Genomic DNA, 19,870 nt, shown 5'->3' on the forward strand with positions numbered 1-19,870 from the left:
TTTCATGGACTGAGGAGCCTGGTAGGCTACAGTCCATGTGGTTGCAAAGAGTCGGACACGACTGAGCAACTTCACTTTCACTTTTCACAGATCATTAGATATTGCCATTCAAAATTTCATGACTACATGTTAATTTCTGCTTCTACTATTCCCCTCATGCCAATAACAACTCTTATATACGTATGTACAAGTCTGTCTTCCTCTCTAGGTTGAGATTCTCTATGGTGGAGAGCACACTGTAGTCATATTTTTGCTCACAAATTCTGGCATATAGAAGGCACTCAGTAAATATTTATAGTAGGAACATTTATATTCATATTTATTTCATATTCATATTTATAGTAGGAATTGGACTGATGAATGATTGGATTTCAAAAGCATGAAATAAAACTACAAACAACCTTTGCAAAGCAAGAGAAACCCTGGTGATTTTATACCACTTAATGTTACCCACAATAGTGGAAATCATGTCTATAATAATCTTTATATCATTACATCTACCTGCTAAACAGCAATAAGTTATAATGCAGCATTAAAGAATGAAGGAGACAGTTTTGAATAGATTCTCATAACATTCTGACAGATTTTAACAACAGTCACACTCTGGGGATCTGGGATCAAGACAATAAAATGAGTACATGCTCCATTTTTCCCAACCTGAATACTTACAAATGACAGAAAAGATAGATATAACCATGTGTGAATGTCTATATGTGGTGCATGCATACAATCCATGATAACGTGGAAAAATAAGAGGTGCTCTGACTGTCTAGAAATTATGAGGAATCCTTAAAAAGTGAAAGTAATAGAAGGAAAGAGGAAATCACAGACAACATTATGCAGACTGAAAGGGTGCCTCCAAAAGCAGATGCCAAGGGCAGGTACGCTGGGAACTGGAAGGAACCCTGGGGCAACTTTTGTGGTGACTGGCTAGGATACCCCTGAATGATGTTTGGTACACAGCAGCCTTCTCCACCTTTTTCTCCAAGACCTCACTGCATCTGGGGCCTGAGAGGCAGAGCAGCACTATGAGAGGATGACAACATGCTGGAGGGTTAGGGAGACACCATACCTAGAAGATTAGCCCCTGGTATATCCTACCGCTATCCTCAAATCACTTAGGTAGAGTGTGTTAAATAAATACAGCACCCTCAGACAAACTAATGGGGAACGTCAAATACAATAGTAAGGAAATAAGCAATCACCAAATACAAGAAAATAATACCATCAGGAAAGAGAAGCACCAAACTCAACAAAGAGAACCAACCCCTATGGGAAAAGATTAATGGAACAAATATAATATTTTAAAAGTCTAATAGTCTCAGAGAAGAAAGAATATTATCGCATGAAACAAAAAAATAAACTGTTACGAAAAAACAACCAAGTAGAAATTTTGGAAATAAAAAACATGATGGATAGAGTGAAAACCTCAACAGATGGCCTAAGAATAAAATGCACAGAACTGAAGAAGTAACTAAAGAGTGAGCTAAGGAATTTTTATTTTGGCTGTGCCAGGGGTGAGCTGTGGCATGCAGGATCTAGTTCTCTGATTAGGAATCAAACCCGGGGCTCCTGCATTGGTAGCATGGAGTCTTAGCCACTGGACCATGAGAGAAGTCCCAGGAATTTTTGTAGAACTTGACATAAAAAGACAAAAATATAGAAAGTATGAAAGAAAAATTGAGACACAGTATATAGATCAAGGTATTCCAACAGAAAAAGGAGAGAGTACTCAAAAAAAATAAAAGAAAAACATTTCAAAAGGAAATACATGAATCCTTATAGTGGAAGGGCACACCAAACACCAAGCAGAAATCAGATGGGCCAAAGTATGAGATTCAAAAGATAAAGGTAAACAAAGAAACCAGTAAAACAGTGAAGTCTAAGTAAGTATTGCTTGTTAGTAATAATGTTGAACAAGAAGGAAGTGGAGAAATTGTGCTATGCACTAAAGTTCTCATTTTGGAGAGAAGAGGCAGTTACAATCTGTTTTGCTACAAAATGTCTTATGTGTAATGTGAAAGAGTTCATATGTGATTGGTACACAGGGGAGTAAGTATAACCTAGAAGTTGTATCGGTTCATAGGTGATTTTTTTCCTAGTACATTAATGTTTTGCACCTCCAAGTTATCTGCAGGTAAACACAAAAATTGTCAACAGACCTAAATACAGCAAACCAAAAGCACCAAAAAAGCATGACTCAGTAAAGATTTTTATAATGGCTGAGGTATATTCTGAAATACAGCATTAACCATGAAAATAACAACCAGGATGGTAACCAGTTTTTTTTTCCTATTTGGTTAAAGATAGATTTGCCTAAAACTGCTAATCAGTTGTCTAAAACTACTAATTCAATTCCATCCATCAGTCCCAAACTCCAACAGTTACAGTAAACAAAACTTTTTTACTTACTTAAAAAGCCAATGAAGACTTAGACCAACAGAGTAGTAATAACATGAAAGAAGCAAAGGTACCTACTTCAGTTTCGTGTTCTTGCTAACAAGGTGGCCAAGAAATCAGGCCTTGGGATTTAAGAATCTTCTGATACAGGGAAGTCTGCTTGATCAATTTTAAGGGATTTAAACCTTGATATGTGAAGTCAACAGTTTTCTCTGATGGGCCATAAGTATGGTACCTACACTGCATTTTCTAACACTAAAGAGCTTACAAATCTTTTGGTTCATAAACTTACCTATTATTTACCACTTCCAAGATCATGGTTGAAATACAACATCCATGAGGAAATAGACTCTGCATATATTTTGCACCTTCGAGAAGCTGAACATCCTTAAAGCTTTTTATAACTGAAGACTTTAAAAAGTCAAACACCTAACATAATGAAAGAAATAGGAAAATGAAGCAAAAAATGTATAGCCCATACCAGAGAATCTTAACCCTGTAACTGTTCCTACTTGCTGCCACACATTCATATCCCTACAACTGTTTCAATAGATGAGCATGATGCAAAAATTATGACTTTCAGTGAGAACTTAAAGGAGCTGAAGACATGCCTGTCTTGAGAGAAAAATGGCTAAAAATAAATATTACCCACACCCAGGGAAACATATGAGAAAAAAGGGTAAAGGATTTTATAGTTTCATTCTTGCAAATAACCTTTTCTCATTAATTTCAACTTGGTCAAGGACTATTTCTTAGAAAGCTACAACATAATATGACTGCTATGAATAGCCAGTTAAACTTGCCACTCTTGCTACCTGGACTGTGTCATATTCCCACTGCTATTCCCATCTCAGCCCCTGGCTTGCCACACAGTCAGAAACAGAAGTATAAATCAAGTATCTGAAGAAGTCTTCAAGCAGCTCCCAGAGAAGAGTGTGGGCCTACATTCTTACAGGGTAATTTGCTGCTGGCAGGATGGGAGTGAAATTGTTTAGGAAAGGATAAACAGGCTCTTATACTCCTTATCAACTAGAGAAGGAAACCAAAAGTCACTCATAAATACCTGTTCCTCAAATCTTTGTACTCTTGTTACAGAGAGCAAGAGGGCGATGCTGAAAGGACATATAACACTGCTGAAATCTCCTTGCTGAGCTGCCTAGAACAGATAAACCGAAAAGAAGTCTTAACTTACATCTGAAAAATATAACATATCCTACTTAAAAACAGGTCCTTAAGTGGATCAGAAACCTAAACCTAAGAGCTGAAACTATAAAACTTTTGGGACTTCCCTGGCAGTCCTGCAGTTTCCAACTCGGGGAGTGCAGGTTCAATTTCTGGTTAGGGAACTCAGATCCCACATAATACAGTATGATCCCCCCAAAAAAGCCTATAAAAACTTTAAAAGAAAACACAGCAGAAAATTTTCAAGACTTTGGATTAAAGATTTCTCAGATACAATGCCAAAAATATAATTTATGTTAAGTAAAAAACTGATAAACTGGGCCTCATTAAAAATCAAAACTCTGGTGCTTCAAAGGAAACACCATTAAGAAACAAGCCACAGACTGAAAAAAATATTTGCTAATTACATACATGATAAAGGACTTGTACCCATAATATGCAAAGAAATCTTAAAACTATGTAAGTCATGCAATCAAAAGATGGGTGAAAGATTCGAATAGACATTTCATCAAAGATATCACTGTTGTTGCTGTTCAGCTGCTAGGTCATGTCTGACTCTGCAACACCAAAGATATCAGAACGGCCAATAAGCTGTTTTATAGCTATTAGAATAGGTATAAAAAAACAGACAGCAACAGATATTGGCCACGATGTGGGAAAAAAGGAGTCCTCCTACAGTGCTGTGGCTATGTAAAATGTTGTAGCCACTTTGGAGGACAGTTTGGTAGTTTCTTTAAAATATAAACATAAATGTATTACAAAACCCAGAAATTCTACTGGTAGGTATCTATCAAGAGAAATGAAAACATATATGCTGACACAAAGACGTGCATTTGGATGTTCACAGCAGCATTATTCATAATAGCCAAAAAGTAAAAACAACTGGAATGTCATCAACTGGTGGACATCTAGTCAATGGAGACACACACACACATAGTGGAAGACTATTCAACAACAAAAAAGAATGAAATACTGATAAATGCTATAACATGGATAAAAACCTTGAAAAATTATGCTTAATGAAAGAAGTTATACACAAAAGATTATATATTAAATTATTTCATTTATATGAAATGTCTGGGAAAGGTAAATCTATAGAAACAGGCATGAAGGATCTTACAAAGTGATGAAAATGTTCCAAAACTGAAGTATGATGATGGTTGTTGCACAACTAGGTAAACTTATGAAAAATCACTGAATTATACCTTAAAATGAGTGTATTCTACATTACATAAATTGTAACTCAATAAAGTTAAAAAATAGGTTTTTGAGCCCTAAAAGAAAAGGCAGACAATGAAAGAAAAAAAGAAATCAAAGATGAATAAAACAGAAAACCAACAAACAAAAATAAAACAGTAAACAAATATAAAGCTGGTTCTTTGAAAAGAACAGTTACTAGCAACCTAAATAAAAAAAAAGTAAATAGACACAGAGAAGATAAAGGAGCTTTAAAGGTTATTTTTCACATTTGTCTTTAAATATCTTCTCCTACAAAAGGGACCTGAGGCTCCTTGGAGAAATCAGATGCGATAAGGAAAGTACAGGTGTGTCTTGGATAGCTTATGCCATGGAAGTGCTCAAAGACTAACGGGGTCATGTCAGAAGGACACATAAGCCAACCTCAGGGATCCAAATGGCCAAATATGGATCATTTTGGGTACTGTTTATGAGTACATGGAATTTTAAAAGGTTCATGTTTGCATAACAATATTCAAAAAAATGGAGGTGTGGGGCTCTTTTCACAGAAAACCAACTAGAAGGAATGACCAATAAAAACTTCTGATTTTAATTCTACTATTTTGCAACTCCCAGTATAATTACTGATTTAGGACAAGAATCATTAATAGATGGGAAACCAAAATCCACTGTGTCAAAGGTTGCTGAGGAAAGGATTTTCACATGTCTCAAATTATGACCCCATGGATTACTTTCTAATTACAAAGGGAAACATATATCTTTGCAAGTGAAGAAAACTGCTGGTCCTTGTCTTAATCAAATGATTTGGCTATGATTGCCTGATACTATCAGCCTTTTGATGTGATGCAATAGAATAGTGATAGCAAAATAAAGCCTCTGGGACAAATCTAGCTCACCACCTATTTTTATACAGCCCATAAGCTAAGACTGCTTTTCACATTTTTAATTGTTGAGGGGAAAAAAGTCAAGGGAGTTAATAGTATTCCGTAACACATGAAAATTAAATAAAATTAAAACTCAGTGCCCATATAGTTTCACTGGCCCACAGCCACACTCATTCATTCATGTGTTGTCTCCAGCTGTCTTGCTACAAGAGTAGTGTAGCGGTGACAGAGACCATATCATCTGCAGAGCCTGAAATAGTTTATCTGGTCCTTCAGAGAAAGTTCGCTGACTCCAACAAGAGAAAAAATACAACAGCACTTGTGACACATTCTCACCAAAAATGTTTAACTTGAATCTAATCATGGGGAGACAATAAGACAAATCTGACAATGTGAGACACAAGAAAACTGGGCAAGATTCTTAAAAAATTCAATAAAAAGGTATTAATCGTTATTCTTACGAGACACATGTGGACATATTCAGGCACTGAAGTGTCAACATTTCTTCCTTTAAATAGTTCAGAAAAAATATACTTGAGAGAGTTGAGATAAGGTCAATATAGCAAAATACTTAAAGAGTTCAAAACATTTCTAGTTTTTATCTTAATACTTTACAAATATTTAAAAATGACTTAGCTTCACAAAACTCCATGATTTACTATGAGAACTCCATGATTTACTAAGAGACAATTTCCCCAATTTGCAAATAAGGAAACAGGTCAAGAGTGTAGTTCATATAATAATGGAGCTAAGGCTAAATTTTGAGTTTCCTACAGAACAGTCTTCATCTTTAAAAAAACAAACAAACAAAAAACACTAGAATACTTAAGGTGTGGTTTTAAAATGAGACTTGCTTAAGAATGTAGTGGTATCATGTATCTTCCACTTTCAAAGTTAAAAAAGAGACCCTCTAGACCCAGGGTCATTCTATAGTATTTCTATGTATTGGTTTCCTGTCATTAAACAGAATAAAAAGAGGCTTGAGTTCAAATGTCCTTATTTCATGAAGAGATCCTGGATCACCTTAAGAGTCTGGTTACTACCTTTAAGTGTCTCAGTAGTTCTCTGCCTAGCTCAAAATCCAACTTGATGGCAAACACAATGTGTAGAATAATGGTGCCTTCCACGTGACGAAGTTCATCCAATGGTACAGTGACAAGATCCAAGTACCTAAAAGATTCAACAGAAAGGTTTGAGCTATAGCTTGACCAAGAGACAACGGTGCATTTGCTCACATGAACGAATAGAAAAACTTAGGCTGAACTAACAGGATCACTGGAGGCAGGCAGAAAGTACAAAATCTACTGTCTTATTCTCTGCTCCTTTTCATAAAACTTCTTGAATGAACTGTCTATGGTCATTATTTCCACTTGTTTACCTCTCCCCAGTTAAATCCAATTCAATTAGGCTTCTGTGCCCTCCTTAACCTCCCTTTCAATGCTATTTGATTATCCTTACAAAGGCTACAAACGACCTCTACATTGTCAAAATCAATAATCAAGTTTCATCTTAATTAAAGCCTCAGTAGATCTGACACAGTTGACCCCTCTCTTTTCTGGAAACATGTTCTCTTAGCTCCTGGGGCACTGTCACTGGCCTCAAATTATTTGTGCTGGCTCATCCTTCAAGTGGTAGAATGCCTGAGATTTCAATCTTGGGTTCCTTTTCTCTTTTCACAACTTCCCCAGGTGACCCTAAAGAGCCTGCAGGCTTCAGTCCCTTCCAATCTGTATCTCTGGTCCCAACCTCTTCCTGAAACTCCAGACTGCCTGCTCAGCACCTTCATATAAGATACTAATACATATCTCAAACTTACATGGTAAAAACTGAGCTTATTCTCCTCTAAATCTGCTATTCTGTCAGTCTTGCCTAACTCAGTACACAAGAACAACTTCTCATCAACTGCTCAAGTAAAATAACAGTTATTCCAGGTTAGCAGACTGAGATAGGATTAAAAGCACAAATTCTGCAGACAAATTGCATGCATTCAAATTGCAAATCCAGCAATTTATGGCTATATAACCCCAGGAAATCCCTTAATTTCTCTGTGCCTTGGTTTCTCCAAGCATAAAATAGAGACAAAATGGAGTTGCTGTGAAGTTTAAAGTGCTAAGAACAGTACTTGGCACATAGCAAGCATTCTACAAATATCTGCTTCAAAAACTCTTTTCCAGCCATACCGTGCTGTGTCCTGCCTTTGGACTAACTGTTCCACTAAGAATGTTCTTTTCCTTGATCTACATATTATGGCTCTTATCCTTCAGGCTTCAGTTAACACAGCAACTTCTCAGAGGTTTCCCTGACCACTCAACCTAACGTAGCTACACTGTCACTGTCACGTCATCCACTTGAAACATATGCATAGCACTTTCCACTCTAATACTTTTCTTGTCATTTCCTTTCTTTTCTCTTCTCATTAAAATTTCTCCATGAAAGCAGGAACTTTGACTGGTTCATCACTGGCCCAGGTCCAATAGCTTCTGACACAGAATAAACACTTAATAAACGCCTTTGAAGTTTGTAACTACAGAGTCATTATTGCTGTTTTCCAGGAAAGATTAAAATAAAAGAGTTGAGACTACACTATTTTTTAATTTTATTACTGAGCAGCTAAGGGAACTAGGGAAATTCTATACTAAGGGGAAGGTAGGGACTGAAGAGTTAGATAATGAGATGATGAATTTGGAATAATGACTTTATTTCTATACTCTTTGACTCACTCATCACCACTTTGTTCCTCACTGCGTTGCTGATCTAGCTTGTTGAAGAAAGCTATGATTCCTGCCAAGACCCTCTTCCGGCTTCCCTGAAAAAGAATAAAACGAAATAAATAAGGGCAAGTTAAAGTACTTTTCAGCTTAAAGAATTTTCAAGTATGAATTTAAATAAATTATAAGCTAGACTCACACTAAGAATTTATAGAACACTTTCATAAAAACACTTTTTGAAACTGAGTTTGAAATACATCTTAATATCAGACTCTAAGGGGCCTACAATCCACCCTTTCAGAGCTCTTCACCCCTCTTCCTACCACACACACGAGACCAGAGATAATACACATTCACTCTGGCTGAGGACCATGACATTTTTAGTAGATCAAATCATCATATGTGAAATGAAAGCTTCTATGTCCTAGTACATAAAATAAAGAGTATGAATAAGCTAAATGGTACTAATTGGTCATTACACCAGAGTTTAAAAAAATATTTTATTTATACCTTTGAGGAGAGAACCAGAAGCTGATAGACCAAGGGTGGTATTTCTTGAAGATTCAATTTGGAGAACACTTTCAACACTTTTTCCACCACATATTCCACCTCTTCTGCAGTCAGAGGGACAGCCCTGTGGATCAAAGATTCTAAAGGTGAGACTAATTTGGGAGATATCAGAATATTGTTAATTGCCTCTTTTGATTTTTCTCAGATAGAGAACCTTAAAGGAAACCAATAACCTTACCTCAGCAAAGTTATCTTGGAAAAAAACATCATAAAGTTATACTTTAAATAAGAAGTTAAAGCAAAAAAGGGTGGGGGGAAATCTTGCAACAGAAAACAGAGGTACCAATACTCTTACTCAGGAACAGTGGTTTTTGAGCTTACTACATTTCAACTTCTAGCAAGTAAGTTCTCACAGCAGGATTAAAAAGAAAAGGGAATGATGATACTTACTTGAACATAGAGGTGAGTCGGATTACATACTGATGATCCCATCTGATTAAAAATGAAAAAAAAAAAGTTTGTGTTGTTTTAATTTATTTACATGTTACTTTGTAAAATTAGCAAGGAAGAAAAGAATCAGGGCCCTTTTAAGTTTGATTTGCTGCCACTGGGAAACAAGATCAAAGAAATGACATTTAAAACAATGAAATAACCACTTTTAACCTACTGAACAGCTTGATGACATTCAATGCTAGTGAGATTTTGGTAAACAAACACTTCACATACTATTTTGGGGAACATCTACTGATATAATCCTTCTGGGAAGACAAGTTGGCAACACCACTTATCGACTTTAAACGTGCACATAACCAAAGAGCCAGCCAGCTTACTATTAGGAATATATCCCATGTACATGCTTATAAAAGGTCACCCAGACATAAAAGAATGTTAACAGCAACATCTTTTTTTTTTTTTAGCAACATCTTTTATAATAGCAAAAAACCAAATAGCCAATATTATTTATTGGCAAAAACTAAATAATCTAACAATTAGAGATTAGCCAAATATTAGAATACTATGGAACTATTAAAAAGAATGATGTAAGGTAGTATATGCTGACATGAACATATGTGTTAAATGAAAAATGAAAGGTATATTACAATGTGGAATGAATAAACTTTTGTGTAATTAAGAACTAATAAATGGATAAACATACATGAGCTGATACATGCTTAAAATCATTTCCGTAAGAGACCTTATGAACCATGAAAGCAGTTATCTCTGGTTTAGATAATCTAGTTCCTTTCAATACACTGAAGTATAATAACAGTATTATGTAACTTAGTATTCTATTCATTTCAGACTATATATATATACATATAAAGATACATATTAAGGATTTCTTACTATATACATATATACACGAAGATCTTTCATCTTTGCTATATGTCTTTATATATTTCATTTTTAATGGGTATAAATACATGGAGTGGCTCTTTCATAGCTTACATACCACAACTTACATATCTCCATTATTGTATCCTTAAGTTAGTCACAAATTTCTGTGTTGAAATGTTCATGTATGAAGACTTTCTTATACAATGCAGTTTTTCCTTAGTGTAGACACTAGTATTTCAGATTTAAAGATATAAATATCAGGTTTAAAGAATTAAAAATATCACTATATATCACCCACCCCCCCAAAAAAAATAAAAGATAGTGGCAAGATGACTTTCTAGCCTTGAAGACCCTGGGACTCCAAATAATACTATAGGGCTAAATTGCTGTGTTAAGATGGACAGTTAAGTAAGTAGAGACTACATGTATAATGTTAGAACAAAGAATTCAGCAAATAACCTCTCTCAAAAACTGATCTCGGACTAAACGGTTTTATAGTAGTAAATCATAAACAAAAAAATGGACTAAAACTTCAGTGATATAAATTTCCAAAATAATGGTATTCCTTTTTTTGGTGACTTGTAGTCCTGAGAAAGGTTCTTCATATTATTAAGGACTTACCTGCCAGAACAGAGGGTGTTAATCAACTGCTTCTTACAGTCTTCCCCACTTAGTTCACCTAGAAATGCAAAATACACTGAAGAATAAATCCAATTAAGTGAAGAGAGAAAAAGCCACTAAAACTGGAAGAAAAACTACCTTTTCCATAAGTCAGATTTTCCTTTTTGGTACCAAGGACAGTGAGAATGATGGGTAACAGCTCCAGAGATTTTCCATTTGTTAGCTTGCCTTCATTGATAGCACCAACAAACTCATTGGCTAATTCAACCAATAACTGTCCTGGAAAACGGTGAACCTAAAAGTTCACAGGATTAAAAAACATTAAGCAGATATCTAGATGTTTGGTACCTCTTTCTAAGAAACCGTCTTTTGCAGAGTTGATAGAACTGGCATTGAAGCCCAAAACTGGTTCTAAAAGTGATTCAGGGAATCATTCTGCTTTGGTAAAGGATTTCAAAAGGTCAGGGTCTTCTATCAGTTCCCTAATGTTCTTAAATATTCCAGCTCTTGAAAGAGACACACGTCCACGATACCGGAAACCAATTATAAACATCTAGGTGGTTTATGGCTCATTCATGGGCTATTTTATTTTAGAACGGTAGTTCTTACTTATAAGTAGGAACTATGGTGGGACATTTACGTTTTCCCTCCCTCAACAAATTACAAACCCTGCTCCAAATCCAACCAAAACCAAAGAAGTTTTTGTTTTCCATCTCACCTCCAGCATTAGCAATCCTATGATTTCAGATGCTACTTCTTTCTGTAAATCCCCTGATTCCAACAACTGGATACAACAACTGTATATCTTAAGTCTCTTAAGAGCTCCAGCTTCCTCAGAACAGGGTAAACCTTATTGTTTTAAACAGGTAGTACAGAAACAAAGAAAAAACGAATAAGTCTTACAAAGTTGAAAGGCAAACAGAAATAACAAACAGCTTTGCAGTTGAATATAGAAACAGAATTATCAAAATACTTATTACTATGGTACTTAGAACAGCAATATTTAGGAGCTTTGAAAAAGTCTTTTAATTTAGACAGAAAACTGAAATACCACCTTTTCTGCACACTTCCATCCATGCCATTAATTTTTAAAATAATTTTATAGTGCAGAAGGAACACCTTCTAGTATTTCTTAAAGCTTTTCTGGGATCCAGTAACCCAAATTAAGTAACATACTTTACTTCAAAACATCATCACTTAAGGTAATTATTGATAGGTGTGGTCCCATTGCCATTTACTTTGTTGTTTTGGGTTCACGTTTATACAACCTTTCTGCATTTCTTGTCTAGAGAAGATCCTTTAGCATTTGTTGAAAAGCTGGTTTGGTGGTGCTGAATTCTCTCAGCTTTTGCTTGTCTGTAAAGCTTTTGAATTCTCCTACATATCTGAATGAGACCCTTGCTGGGTACAGTAATCTGGGTTGTAGGTTATTCTCTTTCATTACTTTAAGTATGTCCTGCCATTCCCTTCTGGTCTGGAGGGTTTCTATTGATAGATAAGCAGTTATCCTTATGGGAATCCCTTTGTGTGTTATTTGTTGTTTCTCCTTTACTGTTTTTAATATTTGTTCTTTGTGTTTGATCTTTGTTAATTTGATTAATACGTGTCTTGGGGTGTTTCACCTTGGGTTTATCCTGTTTGGGACTCTCTGGGTTTCTTGGACTTGGGTGGCTATTTCCTTCCCCATTTTAGGGACGTTTTCAGCTATTATCTCGAGTATTTTCTCATGGCCTTTCTTTTTGTCTTCTTCTTCTGGGACTCCTATGATTCGAATGTTGGGGCGTTTCACATTGTCCCAGAGGTCCCTGAGGTTGTCCTCATTTCTTTTGATTCTTTTTTCCTCTCTGCTTCATTTATTTCCACCATTTTATCTTCTACCTCACTTATCCTATCTTCTGTCTCCGTTATTCTACTCTTGGTTCCCTCCAGAGTGTTTTTGATCTCATTTATTGCATTATTCATTTTTAATCGACTCTTTTTATTTCTTCTAGGTCTTTATTAAACATTTCTTGCATCTTTTCAATCTTTGTCTCCAGGCTATTTATCTGTAACTCCATTTTGTTTTCAAGATTTTGGATCATTTTTATTATCATTATTCTAAATTCTTTTTCAGGTAGATTCCCTATCTCCTCCTCTTTTGTTTGACTTGGTGGGCATTTTTCATGTTCCTTTACCTGTTGGGTTGGAAGTTTTGGCCACAGCAATCAGAGCAGAAAAAGAAGTAAAAGGAATCCAGATAGGAAAAGAAGTGAAACTCTCTCTGTTTGCAGATGACATGATCCTCTACATAGAAAACCCTAAAGACTCTACCAGAAAATTACTAGAGCTAATCAATGAATACAGTAAAGTGGCAGGATATAAAATTAACACACAGAAACCCCTTGCATTCCTATACACTAACAATGAAAAAACAGAAAGAGAAATTAAGGAATCAATACCATTCACCATTGCAACAAAAAGAATAAAATACTTAGGAGTATATCTACCTAAAGAAACAGAAGACCTATACATAGAAAACTATAAAACACTGACGAAAGAAATCAAAGAGGACACAAACAGATGGAGAAACATACCGTGTTCATGGATTGAAAGAATCAATATTGTCAAAATGGCTATTCTACCCAAGGCAATCTATAGATTCAATGCAATCCCTATCAAGCTACCAATGGTATTTTTCACAGAACTAGAACAAATAATTTCACAATTTGTATGGAAATACAAAAAACCTCAAATAGCCAAAGTAATCTTGAGAAAGAAGCAATGGAACTGGAGGAATCAACCTGCCTGACTTCAGACTCTACTACAAAGCCACAGTCATCAAGACAGTATGGTACTGGCACAAAGACAGAAATATAGATCAATGGAACAGAACAGAAAGCCCAGAGATAAATCCACGAACCTATGGACACCTTATCTTCGACAAAGGAGGCAAGGATATACAATGGAAAAAAGACAACCTCTTTAACAAGCGGTGCTGGGAAAACAGGTCAACCACTTGTAAAAGAATGAAACTAGAACACTTTCTAACACCATACACAAAAATAAACTCAAAATGGATTAAAGATCTAAATGTAAGATCAGAAACTATAAAACTCCTAGAGGAAAACATAGGCAAAACCCTCTCTGACATAAATCACAGCAGGATCCTCTATGACCCACCTCCCAGAATATTGGAAATAAAAGCAAAAATAAAAAAATGGTTCCTAATGAAACTTAAAAGCTTTTGCACAACAAAGGAAACTAAAAGACAGCCCTCAGATTGGGAGAAAATAATAGCAAATGAAGCAACAGACAAAGGATTAATCTCAAAAATATACAAGCAACTCCTGAAGCTCAATTCCAGAAAAATAAATGACCCAATCAAAAAATGGGCCAAAGAACTAAACAGACATTTCTCCAAGGAAGACATACAGATGGCTAACAAACACATGAAAAGATGCTCAACATCACTCATTATCAGAGAAATGCAAATCAAAACCACAATGAGGTACCATTACACGCCAGTCAGGATGGCTGCTATCCACAAGTCTACAAGCAATAAATGCTGGAGAGGGTGTGGAGAAAAGGGAACCCTCTTACACTGTTGGTGGGAATGCAAACTAGTACAGCCTCTATGGAGAACAGTGTGGAGATTTCTTAAAAAACTGGAAATAGAACTGCCATATGACCCAGCAATACCACTTCTGGGCATACACACCGAGGAAACCAGATCTGAAAGAGACACGTGCACCCCAATGTTCATCGCAGCACTGTTTCTAATAGCCAGGACATGGAAGCAACCTAGATGCCCATCAGCAGACGAATGAATAAGGAAGCTGTGGTACATATACACCATGGAATATTACTCAGCTGTTAAAAAGAATTCATTTGAATCAGTTCTAATGAGATGGATGAAACTGGAGCCCATTATACAGAGTGAAATAAGCCAGAAAGATAAAGAACATTACAGCATACTAACACATATATATGGAATTTAGTAAGATGGTAATGATAACCCTATATGCAAAACAGAAAAAGAGACACAGATGTACAAAACAGACTTTTGGACTCTGTGGGAGAAGGCGAGGGTGGGATGTTTCGAGAGAACAGCATCGAAACATGTATATTATCTACAGTGAAACAGATCACCAGCCCAGGTTGGATGCATGAGACAAGTGCTCGGGTCTGGTGCATTGGGAAGACCCAGAGGAATCGGGTGGAGAGGGAGGTGGGAGGAGGGATCGGGATGGGGAATACATGCAACTCCATGGCTGATTCATGTCAATGTATGACAAAACCCACTGAAATGTTGTGAAGTAATTAGCCTCCAACTAATAAAAATAAATGAAAAAAAATAAACAAACTAAGGAACCATGAAAAAAAAAATCATCACTGAGTGAAGTCAGCAGGAAAATAGAGAAAAATATCTTGAGATGAATGGGGGAGAAAAAAATGCACTCCAAAAGTGATTGGATATAGCTAAAGTAGAACTTATAACGAAACTTATAGCTGTAAATACCTATATTAAAAAAGATCTCAAATCAATAACTCAAGCTTCTACCATAAGGAATATAAAGAGATGAAACTTAAACCAAGCGAAAAGAATATAAAAATAAAATCAGTCAAAAATGAAAGAGAGAATAGAAGAATAAAAATCAAGGAAACCAAATCTTTTTCTTTGAAAAGATAAACAAAATTGAAAAATCTTCAGACTGACCAAGAAAAAAAATGGAGAAGAATCAAATTACTAAATCAGGAATGAGAGTGGCATTACTACCAATCTTGCAGATATAAAAAAAAATAAAGTAATACAATAAACATATGAAATTAATAAATTGCTATAAAGACACAAAGTATCAAAATCAACTAAAAAAATAACAGAAAACCAGAACAGACTTATAAATAGAGACTGAATTAGCAATAAAACCTCTTCTACAAAGAAAAGTCCAGAACCAAATGGCTTTTACTGGTAAATTCACCAAACATTTAAAGAATTAACAGCAACTCTTCCAAAAAACAGAAGAGAGGTAACATTTCCAAACTGATGTCTATGAGGTCAATATTATCTTTATACCAAAACCAGACAAAGACATTCTAGAAAACTATGAATGATATTCCTTGTGACTGCAGATGCAAAAATCCTCAACAAAATATTAGCAACCTAAATTCAGCAATATAAAACAAAGATTGTACTCTCTAACCAAACTGGATTTAACCCAATAACACAATACTGGTTCAATGTATAAAAATCAATTTCATATACCACGTAAATAGAATAAAGGATAAAAGTCACATGGTCACCTCAGCAGATACAGAGAAAGCATTTGAAAATTTCAGTACTGTTTCATGATTTTAAAAAAACACTCAAAAAACTAGGAAGAGAAGGAAAACTCCTTAACCTGATAAAGGGCATCCATAAAAAACCCACAGCTAACATCATACTTACTAATAAAAAACTGAAAGATTTCCCCCTGAAATCAGGAGAAAAACAAGGATGTTCACTCTCAGCATTTCTATTCAATATTGTACTGGAGGTTCCAACTGAGGTCACTAGGTTAGAAAAATAATAAAAGGCATCTAGATTGAGAAAGAAGTAATCTATTTGAAGATGACATAATTTTGTTTATAAGGGATCCAAAAAAAAGAAACTATTAGAACTAATAAACAAGTACAGGAAGGTTGCAAGATATGAGATCGATATACTCATCTACTGTGTTTCTATATACTAACAGTGAACAATGAGAAGATTAAATTAAGAAAACAATCTCATTTACAATCACATCCAAAGAATACTTAAGAATAAATTTAATAAAAGTAGTGCAACACTTATACTCTGAAAAGTACAAAATATTGTTGAAAGAAATGCAAAAGAACCTAAGTAAATGGAAAGATATACCATATTTATTAGTGGAAGACATATAAAGATAGCAATACTTTCCACAGATAGATTCAACATAATCCCTATCAAAAACCCAGTTTCCATTTTTGCAGAAATTGACAAGCTAATCTTAAAATTCATATGAGAACTCAAGAGACCCAGAATATCCAAACTACTTCTAAAAAAAAAACAGTGGAGGATTCACACTTTGCAATTTTTTTTTTCATTTATTTTTATTAGTTGGAGGCTAATTAGTTTACAATATTGTAGTGGGTTTTGTCATACATTGACATGAATCAGCCATGGATTTACAAGTATTCCCCATCCTGATCCCCCTTCCCACCTCCCTCTCTACCCAATCCTTCTGGGTCTTCCCAATGCACCAGGCCGGAGCACTTGTCTCATGCATCCAACCTGGGCTGGTGATCCGTTTCACTATAGATAATATACATGTTTCGATGCTGTTCTCTCAAAACATCCCACCCTCGCCTTCTCCCACAGAGTCCAAAAGTCTGTTTTGTACATCTGTGTCTCTTTTTCTGTTTTGCATATAGGATTATCATTACCATCTTACTAAATTCCATATATATGTGTTAGTATGCTGTAATGTTCTTTATCTTTCTGGCTTATTTCACTCTGTATAATGGGCTCCAGTTTCATCCATCTCATTAGAACTGATTCAAATGAATTCTTTTTAACAGCTGAGTAATATTCCATGGTGTATATGTACCACAGCTTCCTTATTCATTCATCTGCTGATGGGCATCTAGGTTGCTTCCATGTCCTGGCTATTAGAAACAGTGCTGCGATGAACATTGGGGTGCACGTGTCTCTTTCAGATCTGGTTTCCTCGGTGTGTATGCCCAGAAGTGGTATTGCTGGGTCATATGGCAGTTCTATTTCCAGTTTTTTAAGAAATCGCCACCGCAATTTTAAAGCTTACCACAAAGTTGTTCTAATCAAGACAGTGTGGTGATGACACAAGGAGACATGTAGATCAAGGGAATACAACTGAGTCCAAAAATAAACCCTAGTATTTATGGGCAATTGATTCTCAATAAAGGTAATATTGAAAATGGGGAAAGAGATTTCCCTGGTGGTCCAGTGGCTAAGACTCTGTGCTCCCAATGCAGGCGGCCTAGGTTCAATCCCTGGTTATGGAACTAGATCCCATATGCTGCAACCAAGACATAGCACAGCCAGATAAATAAATAAATATTTTTTTAAAAAGAAGGAAAAAAATGGGGAAAAATGAAGCTGGACTCCTACCTCACACCATATACAAAAATTAACTCAAAAATGGGTCAAATTTATAAATGTAAAAGCTAAGATTATAATCTTGAGAAGAAAACATAGGTATAAATCTTTGTAACTTTGGATTAAGCAATGACCTTTTAGATAAAAATCCAAAAGCAAAAGCTACAAAAAATTAAGTAGACATCAAAATTTAAAGCTTCATGCATCAAAAGATACATTAAAAAAATGAAAAGAACCTAAAATGGAAGAAAAACTGTGATTGATTCATACATCTAATAAGGGACTTGTATCTAGAATATTTAAATACTACAACTCAGTAATAAAAAGACAATCCAATTTTTAAAAGGTCAAATAATTTGAACACAGATTTCTCCAAAGACATACAAATTGGTCAGTAAGCACAAGAAGAGATATTCAATATCATTAGCCGTCAACGAAATGCAAATCAAACCCACAATTAGATACCACTTCACACTCACCAGGGTGGATAGAATGAAAAAGACAACAACAAGTGTTGACAAAGGATGTGGGAAATGGGAATCCTTATTCAATACTGATGGAAACATGATGTAGCAGCTTTGGAAAACAGCTCATCAGTCCTCAAACACTTAAACATAGAGTCACCACACTGCTGCTGCTGCTGCTGCTGCTAAGTTGCTTCAGTCGTGTCCGATATGACCTAGCAATTCTACTCTTAAATATTTACCAAACAGAAATGAAAATGTGTTTATACCAAAATTTGTGGCAGTATTCGTAATTGCTAAAAAGTGTAGATAACCTAAATGTCCACCCATTCATGAATGGAAGAGTATGATCTATTCAGATAATGGAATATTATTCAACAAATAAAAAGAAATGACATACTGATACAGGCTACAACATGGGTGAATCTTAGTAACCTTACGGGAAGTAAAAGAAGCCAGTCACAAAGGACACATATAGTATGATCCCACTTTTATGAAATAGCCAAAATAGGCAAATGTATAGACAGAAAACAGATAAGTGGTTTCTTAGGGCTGGAGTCAATCAGGAATTTAGGAAGGTGACAGCTAAGGAATGTAAAGTTTCTTTCAGGGATAATAAAAATACTCAAAAATTGTGACAGGTGTGCATCTTGGTGAATATATTAAAAGCCACTAAATTGATATTTTAAGTGGGTGAATTTTATTATGTCAATTACATCTCAATAAAATAATGTATACTTTAAAAGGGTGAATTTTTTAGTACATGGATTATATCAATTTTTTAAAACGTCATCATTAGCTAACTATTGGTCCTTTACAGAACTGATTTAATAGGATTAAAATAGTTACGAGGCAGTTTCCATAAATACTCAATAATCATGCTACTTTGAAACTAGGATTTCCAAATCTATGATTTTAAATAAGGTAAAAATAAGGTTAGTTACAGAAGTGGGAGCCATGATGATCTGTTCCCAGTTTTACTCTTATTACTTTCGCTTAGTATACATAGGCAGCAGCTCCTGAGTCTCCATTACTTCCTGGTCTCTGATATTTCTACAAAACAGTCATTTAAAAAGTTTCTAAATTTTAAATATGTGTTTTTGAACCCTTGCAAGGCAAGGCCCAATTACTTGAGGGGGTAAGAAAAATAAACCAAATTAAAATAACCTGCTAAGGGTCTAAAGCCACTTTTAATTTGTGCTTATAGAATTTTATTTCTACTACAATTTACAAAATGACTGTGAGTTACAATCTGCAACAATATAAAAGTGGCCCTTGTTCAAGATACGGAAACAAATATGCCCCACTGGGAATTAAGCATCTCTAAATAAGTCAACTAAGATATTCCATTTCGGTAACTCAGAGCTCCCAAGCCTCTTGTTAAATACAGATTAAGTATTAAATATTGCCGTTCTCCACAAGCTTAAAAGCACAAGTAAACCAAACCGTATT

The 19,870-nt window shown here is 35.3% G+C and overlaps 1 protein-coding gene across 5 annotated transcripts in view; it reads right to left on the reverse strand.

Moving 5' to 3' along the window:
- The window catches only part of FANCI (FA complementation group I), a 66,498-nt gene that overhangs the window by 38,156 nt on the left and 8,472 nt on the right, over positions 1–19,870 (reverse strand). For 4 of the 5 annotated variants that reach the window (XM_070478358.1, XM_020909365.2, XM_020909367.2 and 1 more), the window contains exons 4-12: positions 11,559–11,689; positions 10,979–11,135; positions 10,841–10,898; positions 9,332–9,373; positions 8,882–9,005; positions 8,384–8,469; positions 6,707–6,833; positions 3,464–3,556; positions 2,693–2,829 (exon numbers count right to left, since the gene is read on the reverse strand). In XM_070478358.1, coding sequence (XP_070334459.1) covers positions 2,693–2,829; positions 3,464–3,556; positions 6,707–6,833; positions 8,384–8,469; positions 8,882–9,005; positions 9,332–9,373; positions 10,841–10,898; positions 10,979–11,135; positions 11,559–11,689 — 955 coding nt within the window. Of the gene's footprint in view, positions 1–2,692; positions 2,830–3,463; positions 3,557–6,706; positions 6,834–8,383; positions 8,470–8,881; positions 9,006–9,331; positions 9,374–10,344; positions 10,448–10,840; positions 10,899–10,978; positions 11,136–11,558; positions 11,690–19,870 lie in introns of those variants that run through there. The other variant, XM_020909369.2, reaches the window with a different exon arrangement.

This window comes from Odocoileus virginianus, chromosome 16 (assembly GCF_023699985.2).
Source record: "Odocoileus virginianus isolate 20LAN1187 ecotype Illinois chromosome 16, Ovbor_1.2, whole genome shotgun sequence".
Taxonomy (NCBI): Eukaryota; Metazoa; Chordata; class Mammalia; order Artiodactyla; family Cervidae; genus Odocoileus; species Odocoileus virginianus.